The 27,182-nt window shown below is 37.6% G+C and overlaps 1 protein-coding gene across 1 annotated transcript; it reads left to right on the top strand.

The window, feature by feature from the left end:
• The first annotated feature begins 10,263 nt into the window (after positions 1-10,263).
• On the top strand, positions 10,264-11,217 carry LOC122754889 (olfactory receptor 2T2-like). Its single transcript, XM_044003326.1, has one exon. It carries the CDS (start codon positions 10,264-10,266, stop codon positions 11,215-11,217), a length of 954 nt encoding a protein of 317 aa, XP_043859261.1.
• The last annotated feature ends 15,965 nt before the right edge of the window (positions 11,218-27,182 follow it).

Genomic DNA, 27,182 nt, shown 5'->3' with positions numbered 1-27,182 from the left:
GAAGCAGTGTGTAAGGATCTCCTATGCTCTGGACCAATAAAAAGCTTCCACACTCAGTTTGAGGGGAGTTCATGGTTGAAGCAGGCTTGTGGCAGAGGACTTGAGGAAGAACCTGACCTGGCTGAAACTCTAAGCTAAATAGGCCTTTTCTTAACTTTCTGAATTCCACGTGAATACCTGGTATGCTTTAATAAATGCTTAATGCCCAAAGACTGGTGCTAAAGCTTCTAAGTTAAGGCAACCACACAGAGTGAGAGTGAAATTTGGCAAATACAGGCATAAACTAAAATGCCAAAAATAGGGACAGACATAAAGACATAGAAATTCTCACTCAGAAGACTGATTGAAGATCAAAATCAGGTTTCAGGTTTTGGATACCCTTAACATGGTTGCCGAAACTGTGTTTTGTTTTGTTTTTAAATTAGTTACTATTGCTATAGATACCAGTTTGGGGTAAGCATATTTTAATTTATTAATATCATATACCAGTAAAGGATTGACCATGCGTCTCCTTAACTTCTCATGGTAGAGAAAACAGGGAGAGTACTTCAGGATGGCAGTTAGTGTAAGGAGGAGAAAAACACTCAAAAATCCAGAGAACCTAGAAGCCAGAGTGAGCCATGAGAGCTCATGGTGTCTACCAAGGGTTTTTATCCTCTTTCAATAGAAATGGGTCACTGTACATTGATCAAAGCTTTTTTATTAGCATCATTCAATTCTGTTGGTTGACATGATTTGAAGATGGTCCACACTAAAATGAACTCTACAGACGACATCAGGGAAAAGAATGCAAAAGACCCTCGGCTCAAGTGGCAAAGTCCATTGTCTAGGTGTCATTTGATCCCATCAGTCCACTGAGCTAGACAAAAGTATCTATCTCCATTTCTTTTGTTCCCTTGGGTTTATCCCAGATCAAGGAGAACTGGACTTTCTAGGGGGTCGGGGGGGCATGGGTTAGAAAGGACTGAGAAACTGATTTCTGGGTCCCCTCCAAGAAATCCATTATTAATAATTATTTTCTCACGGTAAGATAAATTCCTTCATTCTTTCTATTCCTTCCCCATTATCCTAGTGCATTCCTCTTTGCTACCCATTCCATTCTTTTTTTTTAACTTATCACCTAAAGACATTTAAGATTCTGTTCATTACAACCAGGCCCTCTGTCTAATTTGACTCCCTCCTAGACCCTTAGTGATAACAAAGTTCTGAGGAACTACATATATCATCTCTTCTTATGAGAATGTAAACAGTTTAACCTTTATTTATTTTTATAATTCTCACTCGTTTACTTTTTTTATGCCTCAACTCCCATGTGTATGTTAAAATTTCTACTTAATTATGATCTTTTCATCAAAAATACTTGGATGTCTTCTATTTCATTAAAATTTCATTTTCTCCCTGTGTGATCATATGATGGGCAGCTAGATGACACAGTGGATAGTGCCAGGCCTGGAATCAATAATTCAAATCTGGCCTCAGACACTTGCTAGCTATGTGATCCTGGGCAAGTCCCTTAGCCCTATTTATCTCAGTTCCTTTATCTGTAAAATGAACTGGAGAAGGAAATGGCAAACCACTCCACTATCTCTAACAAGAAAACCCCAAATTGAGTCACAAAGAGCTTGATGTGACTGAAACAAATCAATAACAACAATAGATTCTCTCATTCTCTCTCTCTCTCTCTTACCAGCTAGATGGCACCAGACCTGGAGTCACCAGGCCTCCTTTTTCTATTCAACTCCAGCTCTACCTTGTTGTCTGTCTGTTCTATCTGTCCTAGATATGCAAATGGACATGTTCTATAGGATTGTCACTCCAATTCATATTATAATCTAGACAATGGAATGTATGTGTTGATACACACACACACACACACACACACACACATAAATACATTCTTATCAACCCTTGTTAATTGTACCCCATCTCTCATCAGAAGCTACTAATTGCTAAATTTTTGAGCTGTGACTCAGAAATTAAAATCCCATCTTCAAATACTATCATATCTTTATTTCTCAAATCTGACTTTATCTTCTGAAGTTCTTAACTTCAATGGAAATCAATTCTGAAAACACCATCTGTGTTTCTATGTCCTTTAATTTCTTATTGAATATTCTAATTTTTTTGTATTAGTTCTTTATTTGATTTTTTCCCATGTGACTCATCAGAAGTGGATAGTAGTCATTTATTCTAACAAATCCTAAGTGTTTTCTATATTGTTGTTGGAAAATGCCACCAGAAGATAGCAATCATTCTTATTAGGTCAACACATTGTTGTCTCAGGAGGTCACCAACCACTTCTACTCATCTTTTTCCAATGACTTGTACTGGATATCAATTGACAAAATATGTGGATCCATATCCACCTGCTCTCTCTTCAGCTTCCTCCTCTAAAGCTTCTGCAACTGGAAGTAAACAAAATGAAACCTAGAGACAGAGCAGATAGATCATCTCTAAATGACATCAGAGGAGAGGACAACTGGCAGCTGCCAAGGACCCAATTCATTAGCTTGGTAGAGTAGGTTACTTAGTTACAGTCAGAACACTTTCTGATGATCAGAGAGGGAAATTGAAGGCATTGGGAAAAACTGCAATACATACTCAGACTTCATCAGTGGGTTGTTGGCCCCATTATAAAACACACTCTCTAAGGCTGATTAATTAATTACTTATGTGATTTCCCACTACCCTCTATAGATTACAGAAAGCAAAAATTAAGGCAAGTGTAGTTGAATATAACTCTGTCACAGAGATTAAAAACAAAAAATAGGCAACTTTCCACTGTGGTTTAAAGCATGTCATTTCTGTCATTTATGGTACTAGAAAGCACAAATAAAAACCTTAGTATAGGAGAAACTTTATTTTCTTTTGTTCAACTCATGAGAATTTTGATTCAAATGCTGTAAATCCATTGATGATCCTACTGTTGCAGTGTTATTATCTTTTCTGGCTCCATTTCTCTATTCATGTCCTAATTAAGGGGGAAGCAAACAGTGTCTGAAGATCATCGTGAAGAAATAGGAAGAAACATGGGACAAGAATGTGCCCTTCATCAAGTAACAATTTCATTGATGATCTATAAAAAAATTAAATGCTGAGGGTTTAACTAACCTTTGTTAAAATGTGTAAGACAAACCGATTAATTTCATATTAATTGCTAACTGGGGAAAATACTCCTGTGGGAATCAGACAATGACGACAGCTATCCAATATTTCAGAAAAGCTTTGCATTGAACATTGACCCACATTCATACAATATTATTTAAACTACCACCCCCTTTTTAGTTTTCTAAAGCTGAGGCTTAGACTCTGCTGCTGTATGATAGAGGCCTAGATTGTGGTTAGATCCAAATAGTACAATATCCAAATACAGGTATGTTGCTTCTAAGATTCATTCCTTAATCCTGAGTATGTCAGGAGGAGTCAGATATTCATTCAACTATTGCTGATCTGGATTTCAGATTAACTGTTCTTCCTTCTTGGCAAGATAGATGATAGACAGATGATAGATAGATAGATGATAGATAAATAGATCTAAATAGAGATCTCTATGGAGATCTTTTATCAGTCATCTAAATACCTACTTTTTCCAGAATAAAAAACAGTTAATCTGAACTCCAGGTAAGTCACATATTTATCTATATGTATATAGATATATCTCTATATCTCTAGCTATCTGTCACTATATAGATATTTAATTATATCTCTATCTCTATCCAGACCAAAATTTATAGATATTTTGTGCAAATTAGATAGTTTCATTAGAACCTTCTCATTTCTCATATGCAAATTTTTTTCCTTATGCTAATCATAAGGGAAAATATAAGGAATTCAGACAACTGAGAGATCAGTGTGGGTTGGGGTAGTTGAAGACTTTTTTTTTTCAGGGCAAAGAGGATTAAGTGACTTACCCAGTGTCACACAGCTAGTAAGTGTCAAGTGTCTGAGCCTGGATTTGAACTCAGGACCTCTTGACTCCAGGGCTGGTGCTTTATCCACTGCACCACCTAGCTGACCCCATAGTTGAAGACTTTTTAAAGGCAGTAGGATTTGTATTTGACCTTGAATAACAAGTATCCTCACAACTAATGTTGTCCATCATCACTTCTTCCCACACTAATAATATTCCTTAGTAGGAGTGTCAAGATCATAGAATTAAAACTGGAAGGGGGGGGCAGCAAGGTGGCACAGTGGATAAAAGCACCGGCCCAGGATTCAGAAGTACCTGAGTTCAAATCCTGCCTCAGACACTTGACACTTACCAGCTGTGTGACCCTGGGCAAGTCACTTAACCCCCATTGCCCCACCAAAAAAAAAAAAATTAAAAACTGGAAGGGACTCTGGAGGCCAGAGATTGAAGAGATTGAAGTCCAGAAAAGTTAAGTGACTTGCTAAAGGGCACACAGAAAATAAGTGGCAAAAGTGGAATCTGAATCCAAGTTATCTGAGTTCTAATCCAATGCTATTGCCATTGTACTAGACTGTTTATCCAGAAATCAACCCACCAGCTAACCAAAAACTATCATATTTCTAAACAAAACTATCCCTAAACCATTCATTCACAGTGGTATCTTGGGCCATTTCAGAAGATACTCTGTCTCTCTTTCTGTCTCTGTCTCTCTCTGTCTCAGTCTCTGTCTCTCTGTAATAAAACTTCACTTGATCTGCATAATTACAACCATGAAAGGGAGATGACACATATTTTATTATTCAAACTGAGGTTCAGAGAGAATGTACTTTGTAAAGTCATATAGCATTGTAAGTGTTGAGTCAGAAATCTAACCCAAATGTCACTTGTAAGAGCTTTTTCACATATCGCTGCCTCTCAAAATCTAGCTCTCTTCTATGGGTTCAGCTCCATACTAACTGCTGAAGCAGAATGCTGGCACAATGCAAGCAGTATTAGATATAGAGGCAGAGAACTCTAGTTTCAAATTCTAGCCTAGCCACTAACTACCTATGTGACTTTTGGCAAATTATTTCATCTTCCTGAACCTGTTTCTTGATCTGTAATATGAGGGGGTTGGACTAGCTCAGATGTATCAAACACATGGCCCAATGCAACTCACAACACTTAAGAGTATGACCTGAACAAGATTAAAATGTAATTGGGAAATGCTTTTTAAAAATTAATAAAATAGCTAATACTATGTTTTAAAACTAAGTTAATAGGCAGTTTGTAAGGATCCTTATATATGGTTTAGTGGCCCTCATTTCTATTTGAACTTGACACCACTACACTAGTTGACCTTTAAGGTTTCTTTCAGTTCTAAACCTATTTATTATCTTTTGTCACCATTTACATGTTCCTCTGAACTGCATGCTAAATATGGTCCAAACCAGACTTACCATTCTCACCTAAACCTGTTTCTTTTCCTGATTTCCATTTTTCTTGCCTCTCATACCCAATCAATTAAGAAATCCTTTTGATTTATTCCACCTCTTTCCCTACTTTTCCATACTCATTGCCACTATCCCTTTTTCTGAACTACTATAATAGATCTGTAACTGGTTTCTTTGCCTCCTGTTTCTCTCTACTCCAACAACAGCACTAATAATGAAAATATCTGACATTTATATAATACTTTCATGGTTTAAAATGATTTATATACATTTATCTTATTTATCTCAATTTCACAACAACCATGTTACTACAAATATCATCCCAATTTTACAAGTGGGAAATCTGGGGCTCAATAAGATTCTGTGGTTTGCCCACCATCACACAACTAATGTTGGAGGTGGGATTTGGCCTCAGGTCTTCCTGACTCTAAATTCACAGTGTATTCATTATTCCCTGATGCTTCAATTCACTTTAATTCAACCTACACAACTCTATCAGATTATAAACCAAAAGTAACTTTCAACACATTACTCCACTCCTCACAATTCTTCAGTGTCTCTCTGTTACATACTAAACCAATTATAAGTTCCTTAAGCTTGCATTCAAGACTTTCTACAATCTGGCTTCAATCTATATTTTTATATTTCTATCTTTATTCTCATGATAGAGTTTCAATTCCACTCAAGGTAGTTCTTCATTTTCTCCCATATACATACATGGTGAATATATTTTCTGAATTAAAAATAAGACACATACATGGTCTGTCAAAAGATATTTATTTTCAATGTCTGGTCAAATATAGACTTTATTTTCATAAGTCAAGACTGTCTTAGAAGATATAGAAAACGAGCAGCTAGGTGGTGCAGTGGATAGAGCACCGGCCCTGGATTTAGGAGGACCTGAGTTCAGATCCAACCTCAGACACTTAACACTTACTAGCTGTGTGACCCTGGGCAAGTCACTTAACCCCAATTGCCTCACAAAAGAAAAAGAAGATATAGAAAGATACAAAGTATGGTTACTATATGTGCGTGTGTGTGTGTGTGTGTGTGTGTGTATGTGTATATGTGTGCCTCTATGCTGTTCATTTATGCTATTCTCTTCACTGGAATTTTCTACCCCCATCTCTATTTCTGCCAGTTAAAATCCTACCCAACTTTCAAAGCCTGACTAAAGTGCTAACTGCTCCATAAAGCCTTGCATGAATTATTCAAACTAATACACTCTATTCCTCTTCTGTATTTCTATGGCATTTTGGATATTTCACTGTATGCTTCACATACTGCCTTTTCTTATGGTTATTTGTATATTTTTTTGTAATCTTCATTAGTGGATTTTAAGCTCTTTGAGGGCTATGACAGTCTTATTCATCTTTTTATAAGAGTACAAGTAATAAGAAAGGCATTAGATGTGGGGAAAAGAAACCTGGACAGCAGTACCATTTTTGATAGCTCTAATGGCTCAATACAATGGGTAAGCCACTGAACTTATCTGAGAATCAGTCTTCTCACATGTAGAAAGGGCACTGGCATTAAGCCATCTCACAGAGTTGTCACAAAGTGCTTTAAAAACCTTTATCTATTATATAAAAATATGTGATTATTCTTTTGAAATAGCAGCAGCAGCAATAATTAAAGTTATTAGTTGTAGCAGTAGAAGTTTTGCCAAAAAACAAAGAGGTTTTTTTTTATTTAGTAGTATTGCTGATATTTTTTATTTATACTTGTTGATTAATTACATTTAGGGTAAATATGTTACCTCTTCCACTTAGTCAATAAACATAGCTCCTACTGTATGGTGGTACCAAGCACTAGGGATACAGAAAAGACAGAAAATATTCCCTACCTTCAAGGAACTCACAATCTATTATGAAAAGACAATACATGGAAAAAAAGCTGAAAATCATGAGGAGGAGGAACAAGGAAAGTATCTAGTTGGGGCCTTAGTGAAGTCCTACAGTCAGATAGAAAATTATGAGGTGGCTGCCCTGGACACCCTCCTTAAATAGAGTGCCTGGTATCAAGCTTAAATTATACTTTTCACTTCCCACTTGTTGCTCCTAATCCTGCCTTCAGGGGAAAAAGAGAATAAGCCTAATCTTCTTCATCTACTTGACAACTCTACAAATAAAGGATAGCTATCTTCTTGCCTCTGAATCTTCTCTTCTCCAGAATAAATGTTACAAGCTCCTTCAATTGTTCCCCATATTGGCTTCCTTCATCTTTCTAATTCCCATTAGAACAGTCTATAGCCTATCAAAGTCCTCCCTAAAATGTGACCTCTAGAAGTGAATCCAATATTCTATATGTGATCCTATCAGGGGAGAATACAGCATGACAACACAATAAATTGTTGTCTGCTATATTACTTTACTGATTCATACTGAGCTTATAACACAGTACTTTTTAGTGAAAAGTTTTTTTTTTCAGAAAACTGCAATCAAGCCATAGCTCCTTCTTAAATCTGTGAATTCATTCTTTTGAAGGAGCATAAGACTTTATAGTTGTCATTCTAAATTGAATTTTGCAAGATCCTACTCATCCTTACCTATCAAGAACTTTTTAGATCCTAACTATAATTTATGATATCTTTCCCAGCTTTTTGACATTCTGTAAATTTAATAATGATGTCATCATTATTTTCTTCCAAATAACTGAAAAAAATGTTAAATAGCATAGAATTAATCACAGATCTCTAAGAACAATTCTTCCAGGTTGATATCAACCCACTAACTTTGAATTTGGCCACTAACAAGTCATACATCCATCTAATTGGATGATTATATATCTCAAATGTCACCATATTATGACAATAATATATTAAAATATGTTATTAAATGTTTCTCTAAAGTATTTTTTTAAAAAACCTTAATTTACTACAGCAATAGCCCTGCCTGAAAAAGAAATAAGGTTAGTCTGATATGACCTTGCTGAAGTAATGGCATTTTGTGATCACCACTTCCTTTTCAGGATGTTAAGTGACCATTTTTAGGATTTCACTAAGAATCAAAGTCAAATTCACTGGCTTATCATTTACACTTAAATTCTCTTTCTGTTCTTGAAAATGAGAACATTTTATCCTTTGTTGATCTTGTAATACCTCTCCTGTTCTCCATAATATTCTTTCAATATCACTCAGCCATAACATTCAAGAGTTATTTTAGTCTCCACAGACTGAAATCCATTTTGGATCAGGTGATGTGAGGGAAGTTAGTTGTTTTTTTTACTATTTTTGTACTGATCCTGTGGATTAGTCATTTTTACTCTCTCTTTTTAAGTCGAAAGGTGGAGAAAAGAAGCAAAATAGGAATTAGACATTCTTACTTTTGTTTTGTTATGTTATCATTTTCTCATGAAATCTGAGCATCATTCTTATTTGATCCTCCTTTTTCTCAATGCAGCTTTCAAAAACTGTTTTTTGAAGCTCTTAACTTTCCTCTCTAGCTTCAGATTATTCTGAATTTTAGCATTCCTGACTCACTATTCCTACAATATGCTGCCATATTTTTGTGTTCATTCTCTTTTTCCTACAATGGGTACAATATATTTATCTTTTTAAAGTCTAAGTTTTCTGCACATTAACATCAGATTCCCAAGTTAAATTATTAACCCCTCAATGGAATTCTTTTCATGTCTTCAAAATTTCATTCTTCAAAGATTCACATCCCCTTGGTCTGACTTATGTTGCAGAATTTTAGGCCATGAAATCCTTGTTATCTTTCCCCTGAATCCTTTGAAATCTACTCTTGAAATCTAGGTTGCTTACTAGAATAAATCTAGATTTCCTTGCTTTCTATCTAAGTTCATTTCTAATGGTCATTTTTTTCTGAACTATTTGTTTCTTTTTTGGTCCATGTGATCCATAGTATATTTCCACAATGATTTTTTAAATTTCTCACTTCCTTAATCTTTTTCCAGACTTTCTATAGCATATATGAACCTCCTAATTCCTTGAATTTCCTCAATAAGTATATCATAATAAACATTGCTATTCTTCCTTCTACTCCTTTACCTCCAGTTTTGTATTCCCTTTGAAAAAGCTAAGTATTTACAGTATCATTTACTAAGTATTTATGAATCATATCTTATCAAAGATGCCCATGAGGTCAAATCTGCCTCCTTGCAGTTTCACTTTCATAATTCACTTTGCATATTATTCACAGTCTGTACATTTATTTATGGGCATCCATGTGTTTTGGTTTTTTTTTATCAATAGCTCCTTTCCTGGATTCTGTGTTCTTCAAATTTCTAGGCATATCTGATGCTATTTGCATTTCTATATTGGAATTAATTTCTGTGATATACAGTTTGATAGGGTGGGCATATTTCTCCCTACCCATTTTCTTTAAATTTGCTTGCTTGTGGCAAAGCCCTCCTAATTAGATTTGTGATACCTTGGAAAAACATATTTTCAATTTATTTCAAAATCTAAAATTTCAGCCATTCAAAGGTTATAAACTTAAAAATTCTGGGCTAAACCACAATTTATGTTTAAGCTATCAAAACTGCACTAAGACTTTCAGAACATCCTGTACACATAACTGTGAATATGTGTGTGTATACATACATATATATGTTGTTGTTCATGATAACAAAAAAAAGTCTCAACCAGAACTCCAGAAGTCTGCTTTTCAGACCCAGCAATATTTCTAATGATGTCAGGAGATAACTTTTTGGAATAGAATTCATCCTGAATGACTTCCCAAATTATCCAAAGAAAACTTAAATGTGTCCCATCTATATATAACCAAATACTTACAGAGCAAAGTTTAGGACAACCCATGTCCATAAAGTTATGTAAGAAATAATGCATTCTAATTCTTTAGTTTACCACCCAGTAATAGTCTCCTCATGATTTAATGCTTGGTCACTAAATAACCAACTTTGCCTTCTTACAACTCTAGGTAATTTGGCAAGGAAATGGAAACACTGTATCAGAATTCCACTGACTTTAATTTTTTGGGACTCTTCACCAATTCCATGTTCCCTGGCTTGATCTTCACTATCATCTTATTTATCTTTGTGGTGGCTATAATGGCCAATGTAGTCATGATTCTGCTTATCCATGTGGACTCCAGGCTTCATACTCCCATGTACTTTTTACTTAGTCAACTTTCTATCATGGACACAGTCTACATCTGCATCACTGTTCCTAAGATGTTGGCAGACCTTCTATCCAGGGAGAAGAACATTTCCTTTTTGGGTTGTGCAGTTCAGATCTTCCTTTATCTGACTTTGTTTGGAAGTGAATCTTTCTTCTTGGGTCTCATGGCTTATGATCGCTATGTAGCTGTTTGTAACCCACTCCATTATCCTCTCCTTATGAACCATCGTGTCTGCTTACTTATGGTGGTGGGGTCCTGGATTGGTGGTTCCCTTGATGGCTTTATGTTGACCCCTGTCACTATGAGTTTTCCTTATTGTGGCTCACGAAAGATCAACCACTTTTTTTGTGAAATTCCTGCTGTGCTAAAGCTGGCATGTGCAGACACTTCCCTATATGAGACCCTCATGTATGCCTGTTGTGTCCTGATGCTCATTGTTCCCATATCCCTTATCTCTTTTTCTTATATCCGGATCTTGGTTACTGTCACTCAGATGAATTCTGCTGAAGGTAGACACAAAGCCTTGGCAACCTGCTCTTCTCACATAATGGTAGTCAGTATTTTCTATGGAGCTGCTTTCTATTCTAATGTCTTGCCCCGTTCCTTTCACACACCAGAAAAAGACAAAATAGTTTCAGCTTTTTATACAATTCTTACCCCTATGCTCAACCCCATGATATACAGCCTTAGGAATAAAGACGTGACAGCAGCTCTAAAAAAAGCATTGAGAAAATGTGCTTCTTCCCAGAAAATTCAAGGAAAGGATTGACCTAGGAAGTAATATATGAGATTGAGAAAACCTAACTCAGCTATTATCTCTATCTCCACACAATGCCAAGAATTTTCTCAATAAAATATTTAATGACTTGGAAAACATTGCATTTAATGACATCTATGTTACCCAAGGATTTTAACACTAAAATATTATTGTCATCTCCCATTTACCTTCAATCTCTCCCTGTCTATGGGCTCCTTCTGTAGTACCCACTGACATACTAAAAAATGTCTCATCCATGGTCAAAAAATCCTTACTTGATACATCCAATCCCACTACCTATAATTTTCTATCTCTTCTGTTCTTTGAGGTTAAATTTCCTTGGAAGGCACTCCTGAGAAGGTACCCTCCATTTCCTCTCCTTTTATTCTCTTCTTCTTCTTCTTCTTTATTTATTTATTTTTTTTGCGGGGCTAGTAAGTGTCAAGTGTTTGAGGCTGGATTTGAACTCAGGTCCTCCTGAATCCAGGGCTGGTGCTTTATCCACTGTGCCATCTAGCTGCCCCCTCATTCTCTTCTTTAAAATTCTTAATATAGCTTCTGACTTCATAATTCCATCAAAACTGCTCTCTCCAAAATTACCAGTGGTTTTCTAATTGCCATCCTCAATCCTCATTCTTCTTGACCACTCTGTAGCCTTTGACACTATCAATCACCTTATTCTCCTTCACACTTTCATCTCTCTAGGTTTTGGGACACCATTCTCTCCTGGTTCTCACTCAACCTACTTGACTCTGTCTCCTTTGCTGAATCTTCATCCAGATCACACCAGTGATGCTCTAACCTCTAACCCCTAACCAGTGTCCCTCAGAGTCTTGTCCAGGTTCCTCTTCTTTTCTCCCTCTATGTTACTTCACTTGGTGACCTCATTAGCTCCCATGGATTTAACTATCTTCTATATTAGATGATTCTTAAATCCATTGATCTAGTCCTAAACTCCCTTCTGCAATTGGTCCCTAGTCTTGCATCTGTAACTGTCTTTCAGATATGCCAAACCAGGCATCCGGTAGACATTTTTTTGGTTGTTTTTTGTTTTTTGTTTTTTTACAGGGCAATTAGGGTTAAGTGACTTGCCCAGGGTCACACAGCTAGTAAGTGTCAAGTGACTGAGTCTGAATTTGAACTCAGGTCCTCCTGAATCCAGGGCCAGTGCTTTATCCACTGGGCCACCTAGCTGACCCGGGTAGACATTTTAAATTCATTTCCAAAGATAAATTCATTATCTTTCCCAAAAATTCCTCCACACTTCCAAATTTCCCTATTTCTGCTGAAGGAAGTAATCTTTCCAGTCTCCCAAGCTTGCAATCTGAGTGTCATCCTCAAGTGCATACTATTTCTTACCTGGCTCCCATATCCAACATGTTGCCAAGATTTATAGATTTTACCTTTGTAACATTTCTCAAATATGCCCCCTTCTTTGTTTTAACATTGATACCACCCTGGTACAAACCTTCATCATCTCATGCCTAGACTATTGACATAGCTTGCTGGTTGGTCTCTCTACCACAAGTCTCTTCCAACTATAATCCATATTCCATTTAACTGCCATAGTGATTTTCCTTAAGTGCCAGTATGACCACATCACCCCCATATGCAATAAACTCTAGTGACTCTGAATCATCCCCAGAATCAAATTTTTTTAAATCCTCTGTTTGGCTTTCAAAGCTCTTCATAACCTCTAGTTTTCTTATGTTTAATATCCCCTCCCCATCATTTACTTTTTGATCCAGCGACACAAACCTCCCTACTATTATCATAAAAAAACACTCCATCTCTCAATTCTGGCAAACCTGGAATGCTCTTTCCCCACTCGACACCCTCCCCCAACACACACACACACCCCTTAAGAAATCTACAGGCTTCTCTGGCTTCCTTTAGGTTCCAATTAAAATCTCACCTTCTATAGGAAGCCTTTTCCAATTCCTCTTATTTCTAGTGCCTTCCATCCTTTAATTATTTCCTCTTTATCCTGTATACAGTTTATTTGTACATAATGCTTTTCTTTTTGTCTCCCCCATTAGATTATGAGCTCCTTGAGGACAAGAACTGTCTTTTTCCTCAGGTTTAGCATAATGCATGGCACATAGTAATTGTTTAATAAATGTATAAATGCAGTCACCTACATCTGTTTTAAAGGTAATTCTTCAAGGGTTGTACCCTTCCTTCAACTTCATTTATGCTTCATAGGTCTTTTTGAGATAGGATTTACAACAGGAGAATTCTATCCCTAAATCATTCAGAATCAACATATTAATGACTCCAATGAGACAGGCATGTATATCTAAATAGGTATATTCTGTATCACTCAAGGACTTTAGGAAGGAAACTCCCAAAAGCATTTATCATATCTTTGCTCATTAATATCCAGTGTACACTCTTTGTGTGAATATTTGCTTTAGGCAAACATGATAGTAGTAAAGTATAGGTTAAACAGATCATGGTTGAAGTTAGGAACATTGTAGATTAAATGAATCATGAATGAAGTTAGGAGCAAAAAACTCATATGCTCACTAAGTCAAATATTATGTGTGGCTAGCAGCCAGTTGCATTTTGGTTGAACATTTGCAGATCTTGCTTACCTTGACCCAACCAACTTCTTAAGCCATTTCAGTAAAACACATAAATAGCATAAGGATAAAGTCCCTGCAAAGACTTATTCCTGCTTGCCATCCAACACAAGGTGCTACTGTGGGGCCACTTGTATGTTCTTTCCTCATAATTCCTGCATCACAAGCAGGTACAATTGAGCATTTCTGGTCCACAATAATTGGTGTAGTTAGCAGGATTCCTAGAAAATGGTCTGGGAAAGTTGGAAAAAATACTGGGGAGATCCCCAGATGGCCATTTATGGGAATGTATGTGCTGTTAGCATGAGTACTAAATTCATGTGGAACTACTTACAAAGTCTGAGGCACTGCTAAACCTCTACAAGGAATGAATACTCTGCTAGCTGAAATGAAATTACCTTTGGTTGGCAAAGAGGCTAGGTAAGCAGTTGCTAAAGTAGCTTGGCCACTGCTAATTGCTTTGTGTCTCAGAGCAACAGCTGCTGAAGCTCAGGTGCTTGGGTCTGAAAAAACCAAGGACTAAAAAGAGATGTGTGGATTACCACCTCCCAGTTATTGAAAGATATGGCTGAAAATAGTGAAAGAGAAGGAAAGTAGTTATCTTTAGTTAGCATGTCATTTTGCAAGGGCTAGAGGGCACAAAAGTTAACATTAGAAAACTTATAACTTGTAATTGGGATCTGGAGGCATGAGTCATAGAGGAAATAGATTGAAATGGGGAGTTATAGGTAGCATCTGATTCTGAGGGAGAGATAAGGGATGCAGACTCTCTATAATCATGCCAAGTTAAACCAGTGTTTTTAGAAAATTAGGTAAAGAAGAGACATATGGGCAATGGTGAAGAATCACCATGTCCAGCATTATATTATAAACCTTAGAATCAATGGATTGAGTAAGGTAAAAGTAAATTTTAGGAAACTAGAAAAGTTAATAGATTTAGCTTTCAGATTCTGTCAAAAATGAAGGGTATCCATTCCTGGGTGAATGGTTCAGTTTTGGAATAATGAAGCAGGTAAAATTAAGTTATCTGGGTCTAAGACTAAAAAAATAACAGAGACTGCATGGTAGAGGCCTTATGACAGAGATTGCATTGTACAAGAAGAATCTAGGGAAATCATTCCCTATTAGATTGGATTGTATAATTAATGCCTATAGGGATACTTGACCAGATCCTACTTATATGCTATTAGAATAGGCTTCATGGAGAAGTATGTAGGAAGGCCAGGCTGCTATCAGGGAGATGGCTATGTAAACTGCCATATATGCCCTGAATCCCATGGACCTGATGTCAAACCCATTACAGCTGGAATAAGGAACAAACTTTTAAAGTTAGCCCCTGTAAGCCATTTTTTGTCCCATTATGAGCATCAGTCTATAACTTTTGGAAAGCATTAGCTAAGTATACAAGATCTAAAGCAATCCAGATTAAGGCCCCTGCAAATGAAGTCAGAAAAGACTTTAGCAAGAAATGGGCCAAAGAAGGATAACTTACTTAATGCAGTATTGCTAAAGAGGTAGAGAATGCTGAAACAACTCTATCATCCCCTTCTGAAGAATCCAGACACAAGGAAGGAGACAAAAACACTGTACAACTTCAATGCTGCCTGGAAGCTCTCTGAACCCATAAGAGACTAGAGGTGGAACTGAGGCTCCTTAAGAATAAGGAAAATTGGGGCAGCTCCATGGCACAATGGATAGAGCACTGGCCCTGGATTCATGAGGACCTGAGTTCAAATTCGGCCTCAGACACTTGATACTTACTCGCTGTGTGACCCTGGGCAAGTCACTTAACCCCAATTGCCTCACCAAAAAAAAAAAAAAAAAGAATAAGGTAGAATGAGGAAGACTGGAGGCCATATATAGAAGCAATCTTACATTGGTCATGGCACAACAAGCATGAAAATTCACAGAGGTCCCCTTGTTTACATTGATGGTTATGAGGGCACTGAAACCCCAGCAAAAAAAGAAATAAAGTTACAAACTGTTACAAACTGAGCACTTACCACCTTGAAAACACATTGGGTGCAGCTAGGTGGCGCAGTGGATAGAGCACCGGCCCTGGAGTCAGGAGTACCTGAGTTCAAATCCGGCCTTAGACACTTAACACTTACTAGCTGTGTGACCCTGGGCAAGTCACTTAACCCCAATTGCCTCACTAAAAAAAAAAAAAAAAGAAAACACATTGGGTATATTCCTTCAATCCCTGAAAGCATTACTGGCATACCTCATCTTATTGCACTTTGTAGATATTGTGGGTTTTTTTTTTTTACAAATTGAAGATTTGTGTCCACACAAATATTGACCAAATCTATATTGACCAAGTCTATCAGAGCCATTTTTCCAAGAGCAAGTTCTCACACAATGTCTCTGTGTTACATTTTGATAATTCTTGCAATATTTCAAGCTCTTTCATTATTATTATATTTGTCATGATGATCTGTGATCAGTGATCTTTGATGTTATTATTGTAATTGTTTTGAGCTACCTTGAACTGTGCCCATATAAAATGGCAAACAATTAATAAATGTGATATGTGTTCTGACTGCTCCACCTACCAGCCATTCCCTCATCTCTCTCCTTGGGCCTTCCTATTCTCTGATGGCCTCTAAGCACTCAAGTGAAAGGAAGAGTCAATCAACTAGGCAAACTTAATTGTCTTAGTTTAAGAAATTATAACAGCCACCCCAACCTTCAGCTACTACCACCTTGGGCAGTCAGCTATCAACATCAAGGCAAGATCCTCTACCAGGAAAATAAATTACAACTTTCTGAAGGCTCAGATTATAGCATTTTTAGCAATAAATATTTTTAAGTAAAACATGTACGTTGGTTTTTTAGACATACTACTATTGCACACTTAATAGACTACAGTATAGTGTAAATATGATTTGTATATGCACTGGGAAACAAAAATAAATTGTGTGACTAGATTTATTGTGATATTTGCTTTATTATGGTAGTCTGGAATCTACTTCAGGGTAGCTAGGTGGCACAGGGGATAGAGTACTGAGCTTGGAACCAGAAAGATTAATCTTCATGAGTTCAAATCTGACCTCAGACACTTACTAGCTGCATGACCCTGGGCAAGTCCCATAACTTTGTTCACCTCAGTTCCTCATCTGTAAAATGAGCTGAAGAAAGAAATGGCAAACAACTTCAGTATCTTTGCCAAGAAAACCCCAAAAAAGGGATCTCAAAGAGTTGGACATGATTGAAAATGACTAAACAACAGTAAAAACCAGAACTGAATCTACAATTTCTCTGAGGTATGGCAGTATGGAAATAGATTTATTATTGGAGGCAGCTTTGCAAAGTACTGTGGGGAAATTATGGTTATAAGTGTGGGTGATAAATGCAATCTTTGGGCTTTTTCCAAATGGACATCTGCTTCCCTCCCACCACCACGGAGGGTGGTAAACATTAGACAATACAAGTTATCTGGACAGCACTCAGAAATATCAGAAATAATTCTGTATTAGGATATTTAAAAGGGCTCAAAAAATTTTAATTTAATTAAATTTTTTAAAGCTCAAAGCCCTTTTAATTATCCAGTATGGCCTGTGAAAAGAACTTGATGGGATTTAGAGAATGATGGTAGGCTATGACAAAGTAAAATTTAGACTTCCTGTTTCCAGAGCTAAGGTCCAGTGAGCAAGCTGCACTCTGAGCCTGACAGGACAACAATCCTTTGCGATCACCCTCTGGATGACCTCACCCTCTGGGCCAGTCACACAATTCACCAGGTGTTCTCTGATCAAAGACACTCAACAAAGTCAGAACATCCTGCAGTAAATCAAAATTGTCACATGGTTGCTGCTCCCTCATTTTTAGGGCTCCAATTCACTGAGAAGCCACTAGTATAAGTATTGAGATCTCCCCATGTTACCTTGAGTCCCCAAACTGGAGGTGGGGCTCCAGCACATGTGTCTATAGCTCCACCTTGCTTGCAAGCCTTTTTCCTCACTTAGAAAATAAACTTGATCCTTACTTCCTGACACCTGTCTCTGGCCTATTTTGTGTAGCTCTGGCCATACATAGGTTAGAGACTGGTTCTGGAAAAAGTCCAGTTGACATTTTTTATGGCAGTGCTGGGATTGGACACAGAACTGGGCCAATTGGACCTTCCAGAACCAGTGGGAATGGACTAGGTACCACCAGAGATTTCTCTGAGAGTCCAGCTCCTCCTTGTCTGGGGAGTCCATGAGGCCTCTTCCTGCTACAATCCATTGTGAGCTCTCACCTATGATTGAGTCTGTCTTTTCTTTGTGATGAAAAACCCCTGGGCCCCTCTGGTGATTCATCTCAGATTACTCTGGTAAGATGGATATCCTTTAAAAATGGCAAGCCAGGGGCGGCTAGGTGGCGCAGTGGATAAAGCACCAGCCCTGGATTCCGGAGTACCTGAGTTCAAATCCGGCCTTAGACATTTGACACTTACTAGCTGTGTGACCCTGGGCAAGTCACTTAACCCCCATTGCCCAGCAAAAAAATAAATAAATAAAATGGCATGCCAGCACACGTTTTTTATTTTGTGTGAGCACACTCAGCTCCATTTGCAAATTTGGCATGCCAGCACAATCAACTCTGTTTGCAAGCTCAGCATGCTGGCACACAAACCATGTGTCTCGAGCTCACTTCATGCCTAAATTTGCAAACTGTGTGCCTCCAGCTCCTGCACATCTGGGATAAAATCTGCAACTGTGTGCTTTCTGTTGAACTGGTTAAAACTAAGGCAAAATTGAGGTCTTAATTGTGCACTCTGTGAATTTGTGGTATAATTTGTCTATGTGGAATGCTGCTTGTGTTTATTGTTTAAGTGGTGTTTGTGTGAAACTGCAAGCTTATATCTGTCCTGTCATTTTGTCTGTGTGTCTTTGTAGAATGTCTGTGTCTTGTTTGTGCTGTTTGTAGATTATGTTACCTTGAAAGATTTAAAATGCAGCCAGCCAGAAAAACTTCTAAGGGCTGTGTAGCTAAAGAGTGGGAAAGATTAATGAACTTTCATACTTAAAGCTTTTGTCTCAGTAAGCAGGACTAACTCCCACTTTAGGCTTTCTGCAGGAGATATGGTTATAAGAAAAGGGAAAAATTCTGCAAAACACTTTTTTCTCTGTCATTTCAACATTAGCCAAGTTGAAATAACAGAAATAAAGTCAGATGATTAAGTAAAATTTATAGAACCTCTAAAAACATTTTAGCAGATTGAGTTTGAAGATTAATGATTTTTAGATTACAGAGGAAGTCTTCTAAGGTTTGCCATAATTTTTGTGATACCACTATGAAGAATATGTTTTAAGGGAAAATAAGGATTAAATTTTATAAAAGTTAAAGGCAGGGTGGTGGAGCCAAGATGGCAGAGGAAAGGCAATAACCTCTCAGAACTCACTATATGATTGCTCAAAAAAACCTCCAAATAATGCCATAGGACAATTCCTGGAGCAGCAAAACCCACAAAAGAACATGCTGAGATCATTTTCCAGCCAAATATGGTTTAAAAGGTCAGCAAGAGGGGGCTGCTGTGACAGGGCAGGAGCGGAGTCCGACCCCACAGTCACACTGACACAGATCCAGTCCCAGGCAGGCCGAGATAGGTAAAGAGACTTCCAGAGCCACTGAATCAGCTACAGTGCCAGTGGCATCTGGAACTAAGCTCATGGTAAGGTGAGAGGGCTAAGTGGTTGGCAGGGGGGAGATTACAGGGGTCTCTGTTGGTGCTGAGGTGGAACTTGGGTTTTTCATACCTTCTGAGGACCAGGAAGTAGGCCCAGGTGGGGGAGGGGCAAGGCTCATTGGAGCTAACAACCACAGCACACAAAGTTTTGCTGTCTGGTTAATTAGCAAGTTAGCCTGGAGTTATCTATGGACCAGGGAACAGTCCTGGTAAGTGAAGAACCTGCCTCTCCTTAAATCATACCACCTGGGACTCCCTGAAGCTTGGGACAGTACAGCCTAGAAATAGTGCCCCACTTTAAGGAGCTAAAAGTCAAGTAAAGACAGGCAAGATGAGCAGACAGAGAAATGGGAGGACCATAGAAAGTTTCTTTAGTGACAAGGAAGATTGAGGTGCACCCTCAGAAGAGGATAGCATCATCAGGGCTCCTACATCCAAAGCTTCCAAGAAAAATATGAATTGGTCTCAGGTCATAGAGGTGCTCAAAAAGGACTTTGAAGATCAAATAAGAGAGGTAGAGGAAAAATGGGAAAAGAAATAAGAGTGATGCAGGAGGGTCATGAAAAAAAAAGTCAACAGCTTGAAAAGCCAAGTTGGCCAAATGGAAAAGGAGGTACAAATGCTCTCTGAAGAAAATCATTGCTTAAAAAGTAGGATTAAGCAAATAGAAGCTAATGACTTTATGATAAATCAAGACACAATAAAACAAATCCAAATGAATAAAAAATAGAGGGCAATGTGAAATATCCTCCTTGGAAAAACAGCTGACCTGGAAAATAAATCCAGGAGAGATAATCTGAAAATTATTGAAATACCTGAAAACCATGATCAAAGAAAGAGCTTAGACATTATATTCTAGGAAATTGTCAGAGAAAATTGCCCTGATATTCTAGAAGCAGAAGGTAAAATTGAAAGAATCCACTGATCACCGCCTGAAAGAAATCCCAAAAGGAAAACCTCCAGGAATATTATAGCCAAATTCCAGAGCTCCCAGGTCAAGGAGAAAATATTGCTAGCAGCCAGAAAGAAACAATTCAAGTACTGTGGAGCCACAGTCAGGATAGCACAAGATCTAGCAGCTTCTACATTAAAGGACCGGAGGGCATGGAATATGATATTCCAGACAGCAAAGGAATTGGGATTACAACCAAGAATCATCTATCCAGAAAAACTGAGTATAATCTTTCAGGGGGGAAATGGGACTTCAATGAAAAAGAAGACTTTTGGGTATTTGTGATGAAAAGGCCTGAACTGAATGGAAAATTTGAGTTTCAAATACAAGACCCTAGAGAAGCATAAAAAGGTAAATAGGAAAAAGAAATTAAGAGGGATGTTAAAAGGTCAAACTGCTTACATTCCTACATGGGAAGATGATATGTCTAACTCATAAGAACTTTCTCAGTTTTAGGGCAGATGACAGAAATAAATTTAGACAGAGGGCACAGGTTGGAATTGATTATGAAAGGATGATATCTGTAAAATATTTCTTTTTTGTCTATCTTTCTTTGTGGGGTGGTTGGAGCTGGGTGACATGCCTGGGGTTGTGCAGTGGGTGAGTGTCTTATGTCTGAAGCTGGATTTGGGCTCGGGTTCTCCTGGATCCAGGGGAGTGCTTTGTCCACTGTGTCACCTAGCTGCCTCATGATGACATCTTTAGGGTAAAATTGAGGGGTGAGAGGAATGCACTGGTGGAGGGGGAAGGGGAGAGTTAGAATGGGGTGAAATCCCACATGAAAGAAACAGGAAAGGACTTATGGAGTGGGGGAAGAGATGGGGGAGGAGCAAGGCAGTAAATGAACCTTACACTCATCAGAATTGGCTCAAAGACCTTAATCTCATCAGAATTGGCTCAAGTAGAGAATAACAAACACACTCAATTGAATGGAGTAATTTATCTAACCCTGCAGGAAAACAGGAGGGGAAGGGGATAAGGAGGGATGGGGTAAAAGAAGGGAGGGCATATTGGGGGAGGGGGTAGTCAGAAGCAAATCTCTTTTGGGGGGGGATAGGGTGAAAGAAGATAGAATAAATATCATGGGGAGGGTAATAGGATGAAGGGAAACAGTTAACAATAGTAACTGTGAAAAAGAGAAAAGGGGAAAAAATTGTACAAAAAAAATATAGCAATTCTTTGTGGTGGCTAAGAATTGAAAATTGGAGGAATGTCCATCAATTGAGGAACAACTGAACAAGCTGTGGTATATGATTTTAATGGAGTATTATGTTCTATAATGGAATATTATTGTGCTATAAGAAATGAGAAACAAGATGATTTCAGAAAAACCTGGAAAGACTCATATGAATTGATTTATAGTGAAGTGTGCAGAACCAGGAGAACATTGTGCACAGTGACAGCATTATTGTTCTATGAGCAATTGTGAATGACCTAACTATGATCCAAGACAATCTCAAAGGACTAATGATGAAGCATGCTATCCACCTACAGAGAAAGAACTGATATTGATTGAACACAGACTGAAGCATGCTATTTTGCACTCTCTTTTTTTACTTATCTTTTTATGTAAATGACTAATATGGCAGTATTTTACATAATTGCACATGTATAACCTATATTGATTGCTTCCAACCTTGGGGAGGGGGGAAGATAGGGAGGGAGGGAATGAGAGAGGGATAGAATTTGGAACTAAAAACTTTAAATAAATAATTAAATCTTAAAGGATAAAAAAAAGTTAAAGGCAGATGACACTTACCCTAAAAATCAATAGTTCCATTTTTCTGGGGCAATGAAGGAAGGCACTAGTTTGGAAGTAAACCCAGAGTGAAGAAAAAAATAGGTAAAGGTTTGCCTTTACAGCAACTGCTTAACTCTTCCTTGACATTTCTGACCATGAAAAGAAAAAAAAAGTATTGTTTAAACCAAAGATCTCTTGTCAGAGACCCTCTCCCTCTTATTCAATTAAGCACTCTCATCTCAGATCAGTGTCCCAAATATAGGTGTTTAAAAAATTTTGAAAAATATAGGGAAATTTGAATTATGTTCTGGTTACAGAAATTTATTAGCTGTGTAATCTTGTGCAAGTTATCTTACACTGCCCCAGTTTCCTGATCTGTAAAGAGAAAAATATAATGGTACTCACCTCCCAAGGTTGTTGTGCAATCAAAATATTATTGTAAACTTTGTTTACAAAAAATTATTGTAAAGCTTAACACAGTGACCAGCATATGCTAAGCACTATATTGTTATTGTTTTGTTTCTTTAATTGAATGTAATTGTTTCATGAATGTAATTGTTCCCATTAAAAGTGGTTTTAAAATGCTAAAGGTAATCAGATCAAGGATTTTCATATGAGATAATTTGAAAATGCAATTGATGTCATCCGAAGTTTGGTCATGTTTAAATACACGTTATTTTTTGTATTATGATTGTATTTCTAAATTCCCTTATATTGTGAAATTTGAGAGTAACTGTAACAAAATTGTTGTTAGACAAGCAATTTTTAATCTAGATACTGTTACATATGAATTGGACTTGTAAAAGATGTGAGGGGGCAGCTAGGTGGTGCAGAGGATAGAGCACAGGCCCTGGAGTCAGGAGGACCTGAGTTCAAATCCAGCCTCAGACACACTTACTAGCTGTGTGACCCTGGGCAAGTCACTTAACCCCAATTGCCTCAATCAAAAAACAAAACAAAACCAAAGAAGATGTGAGGGGGAAGCTAGGTGGCACAGTGGATAGAGCACTTGCCCTATATTCAGGAGGACCTGAGTTCAAATTTGGCCTCAGACAATTGACACTAGTTCTATGGCCCTGGGCAAGTCACTTAGCCCTCATTGCCCCGCAAAAAAAAAAAAAAAAAGTGTGATAAAAATAAATATTTGAAAACTGTTAAATATTTATATAATAGTAAATTTGCATTTTTAAATCTTGGCTATTATGAAAGTGTATAAGTTGGTTTTAAGATGTAGCATCAACATGTTAATGATGAATCAATTATCAGGTATTTGCTGTATGTCTTAAGCCCCATAATATAAGTAGTTTTAATTTATTAGTAAAGAATAAATTAAATGTTAACTGTTAGACAAACATTAGGAAAGATATTTTAAGGTAAAAATTCATGGGACCATAACTAACTTTTATTTTTGAGCTCTGATTACAGTGATAGTTGTATTGTCATGAAGCCAATAGTAGAAAGTGTCAAGTGCTGTGGTCTGAGAACTGCTAAAGGTGTATGGCAAATGCTACAATCTGGGAACTGATAAAGGTGGTTTTCTGTGCCTGGGAAGAGTTTGGGGAACAACTTTGGCCTGGCCCAAGGTAGGATCTTCATGACTCTATTTCCCCATTGTGCTACTTCCTTTCTGAAAGAGGAAAATTCCTACCTGCTTAATCCTGAGCCTTGCTTTTAACACCTTGTGAATACATCATTGGCTGTCAGATGTGACTCATGCCTGTAATCAAACAGAGCTAAGTCAGAACATCCTGCAGTGAATCAAAATTGTCACATACTTGCTGCTCCCTCATTTTTAGGGCTACAATTCACTGAGCAATCACTAATATAAGTATTGAGATCTCCCTATGCTACCTCGGGTCTCCCCCACTAGGACTGGACTGCACAAGCTCCATCTTGCTTGCAAGCCTTTTCCTCACTTAGAAAATAAAATTTCTCTCTAATTCCTGACACTTGTCTCTGCCCTATTTTGTGTAGCTCTGGTCATACATGGGTTAGAGAACAGTTCTGGAAAAAGCCCAGTTGACAACTACAATGAATTAAACAAGGTCACTCCTCCAATACATTCTGGCATCCCAGAAATAATTATTATCTTAAAGAAACCGATCACAAAAGTGGGGCAGTGGTATTGCTAACAGTATATATTGCTAACTGCTGCCCAAAGAGGGGTTTATGTCCTCATAAAACAAGAAAGCATTATTGCATTTCTATTCCTGTCAAAGCTTCTCCTATTAATAAAACTGTGCAGGCCCTTAAAATATTATGATAAGGGGCTTCCGTTTCATCTTAGTAGCAATAGGGAATTTCATGAAGCTATAGGGAACACTTCAACCTTGCTTACTCACCTGACCACCTGCCCCTCCCCCTGAACTACAGTTCTGAGTTGTTGATAGAGGTTCCAAGTTGGGTCCACTAGATGTTTTGAAAAGCCATTATACCTTGCTAAGGAGTCCTGGATCATGGGAGGAAGAAAAAAGCCCCTACTTCCTCTTCATGAAGACTACTGGCTCATCTTGTCATGCTGCCAATAGGAACTCACTTTCCTTGAAGGAACCCAGCCCAGCTAGAAGACTGCAGATTAACAAGTGCCACCCCTCAACAAGGGAATGGTACATTAGCCACTGCTATCTCCTGGCTGCTCAAGTTGCGCTGATTCCTCCTTCTGGAAAGAAGTTAAGGAATCACCCTATAGAAAAGGTGCAGAGATACCTTTGTCCTTGTTTATAGCTGTTTCCCTCTTCGCTTCCTCTATATCTCTCCTTTGCCAACTTTATGTAGCCTTTTCACTTTGCTACCATGATTGAAAAATGTTTTTCTTTTCACATGACTTTCTAGGAGATCCTTTTTCCCTCACAAAGGGTCCCATGTGAATTGGATGAAATGTATGTAAAGGGCAGTGGGTAATGTCTATAAATAAGCACATTCATCCATGCCTGCTAAGGGATACTCTCCATGAAAGACCCTGAAATTAGCACAAAGTGCCTTCTCTTTTATAGCTGCCACCTCTAGAGGAATCTTGCTTGGTCAGAAAAATGTGAAGATGAAAAATAATGCAATTTTTTAAACTTTTAATAATTCTTAAAGCAATATTTTGCACCTGTTTGGTAAATTTGCCTGTGCAAGAGGGTCGTGGCTGGGTTACAGCTGGGAGGTTCATTTCTGTCCATCTTAAAGCTGTTTAGATCAATTTTAAAAAGAAAGTGTGTCAATAAAGCCATTCTCAAAAAGGAATTCCCCTGTTAAATAGAACAATATTGTTATAATAACAATATCATATGAAACTGCTCCAGGTTTAATGTTTTAAAGGAAAAAAGACAATTAGGAAAGCCTCAACTCCAAATGGAGAAAACATGTTTGCCACTAGGTTTCTTTGACACTTAGTAATAGCTTGTTTACCAGAAAGGGATTCAAAGGTATTTTAACATGTGCCTTTGTAATACTTTGTATTATAAAGTAGTCATTGTCATGTTTTAGATCCATCTTGTTTTGCAGAGTGGTAAATGAAGAGAGAAATACAAGATATGCATCCTGTGTGCTAGAGAGTAGGGCGTGCGGAGGGGGGCTGTGATTTGTTTAGGGAGAAGACATCCGCAATTTAAAAATTTAAAACTTCTAAATAAAAAAAAAATCATGAGCAGGAGAATGACATGATTAGATCCAAGCTTTTGGAGTATCAGTTTGGCAACTGTGTAGATAATGAATTGGAAAAGGGAATCAAAGAAGGAGGCTATCATCTAATGCAGGCCAGAGGAGATATGATGCTCAAAATAATGTCCCCACAAGTTCAAGTTGACCTAATTGAGAAAAGGGCAGCAACCTAGAAAATGGGAGTGGAAATAAAGAGAATGGATGCAATATGTTGTAGAAGTAAAATAGAATTGGCATGGATTGGATATATTTAATGAAGGAGACTTGATAACTCTGAGTTTTTGAACCTGGAAGAGTAGTTGTATCCCCAAGAAAAATATGGAAGATTAGGTTTAAGAGTGAAGATAATAGATTCTTTTCTTGATATATTCAAGGAAAATATATCCATGAGGTAGTTTATGATGGAAGACTGGCACTCAGCAGGGAAATTGTGGTTGAATATATAGATTTGAGCATCATCAGGTCACCATGATTTAGATCATCATGGGTTAGAGAAGAAAGAAGGGTCTCAAGATAGAGCTTTGGGGGGAAGCTCATGGTTAAGGGGTATGACATATCTATAGATGATAATCTAGCAAAAGAGACAGAAGGTGAAATCAAGGACACATATACAATGATGTAAAATGGAAGGATTGGACTAAATATTTGGACTCTACAGTCCCTTTCAGTTCTAAAGCTAAGGTCCTGAGATCTTTGGCAAATGAAAGTCCTATCTCTTTACTGGAGACTGAAGCAAAGAAGAAAAAAATGGTGCATGAGGTAGAAATATTTTGAGGTGTAAATTAGGGTAGGAAAGGGTGCTCATGACAGATGGCATCTATTTCATTAGTTAAGTAAAAGGTAACTGCTGGAAGTTAAGGGTGAAAGAAGTTTGAGGTAAGAAGGAAAGTTTTTGGACCAGCCAAATCAAGGCAAAGACTTCAGAAGATAGTCTGGGTACATACTTGCAATCATTTTTTTTTCTTGGAGTACAGGTATGTTTAGCTTAATTCTGCTAAGAATTTAAGACAAAGTCTTAAATTAATTCTTCCTGACAATTTTTCCAAGGGACAAATATTTTGAATCAATGGGTTACTGCCTCTTCCTCAGTTAGGCCAATTTGAACTGATAGGGACCATTCTCTCTTGAGACATAGTGTATGAGAGAGAGAGTTGAATAAGGGAGGGACAAGTAATTCAGTCTTGCTAGAATATAAATGGGTATCATATAATTCAAAATATTGCCTCAGATGCCTGATTAGGCATATAGGCTCCTAACAATTTTTTTTAAAAAACTGTTGGGATTGACGTCAGGAATTCTTAGTAAGGAGCTTCCTCCACCAAAGCAGATTGATAACCTTTTTCCTTTTTTTTTAATCTTTTTTCCCCATTTATTTAGAATTTT

Source organism: Dromiciops gliroides, chromosome 4 (genome assembly GCF_019393635.1).
Source record: "Dromiciops gliroides isolate mDroGli1 chromosome 4, mDroGli1.pri, whole genome shotgun sequence".
NCBI lineage: Eukaryota > Metazoa > Chordata > Mammalia > Microbiotheria > Microbiotheriidae > Dromiciops > Dromiciops gliroides.
Note: the sequence above shows the minus strand (reverse complement) of the source record. Positions and strands in the feature narration are given on the sequence as shown.

Bases quoted from the DNA above. Each gene is read 5' to 3' on its own strand.
- LOC122754889 (XM_044003326.1), top strand. From the start codon at position 10,264: ATGGAAACACTGTATCAGAATTCCACTGACTTTAATTTTTTGGGACTC.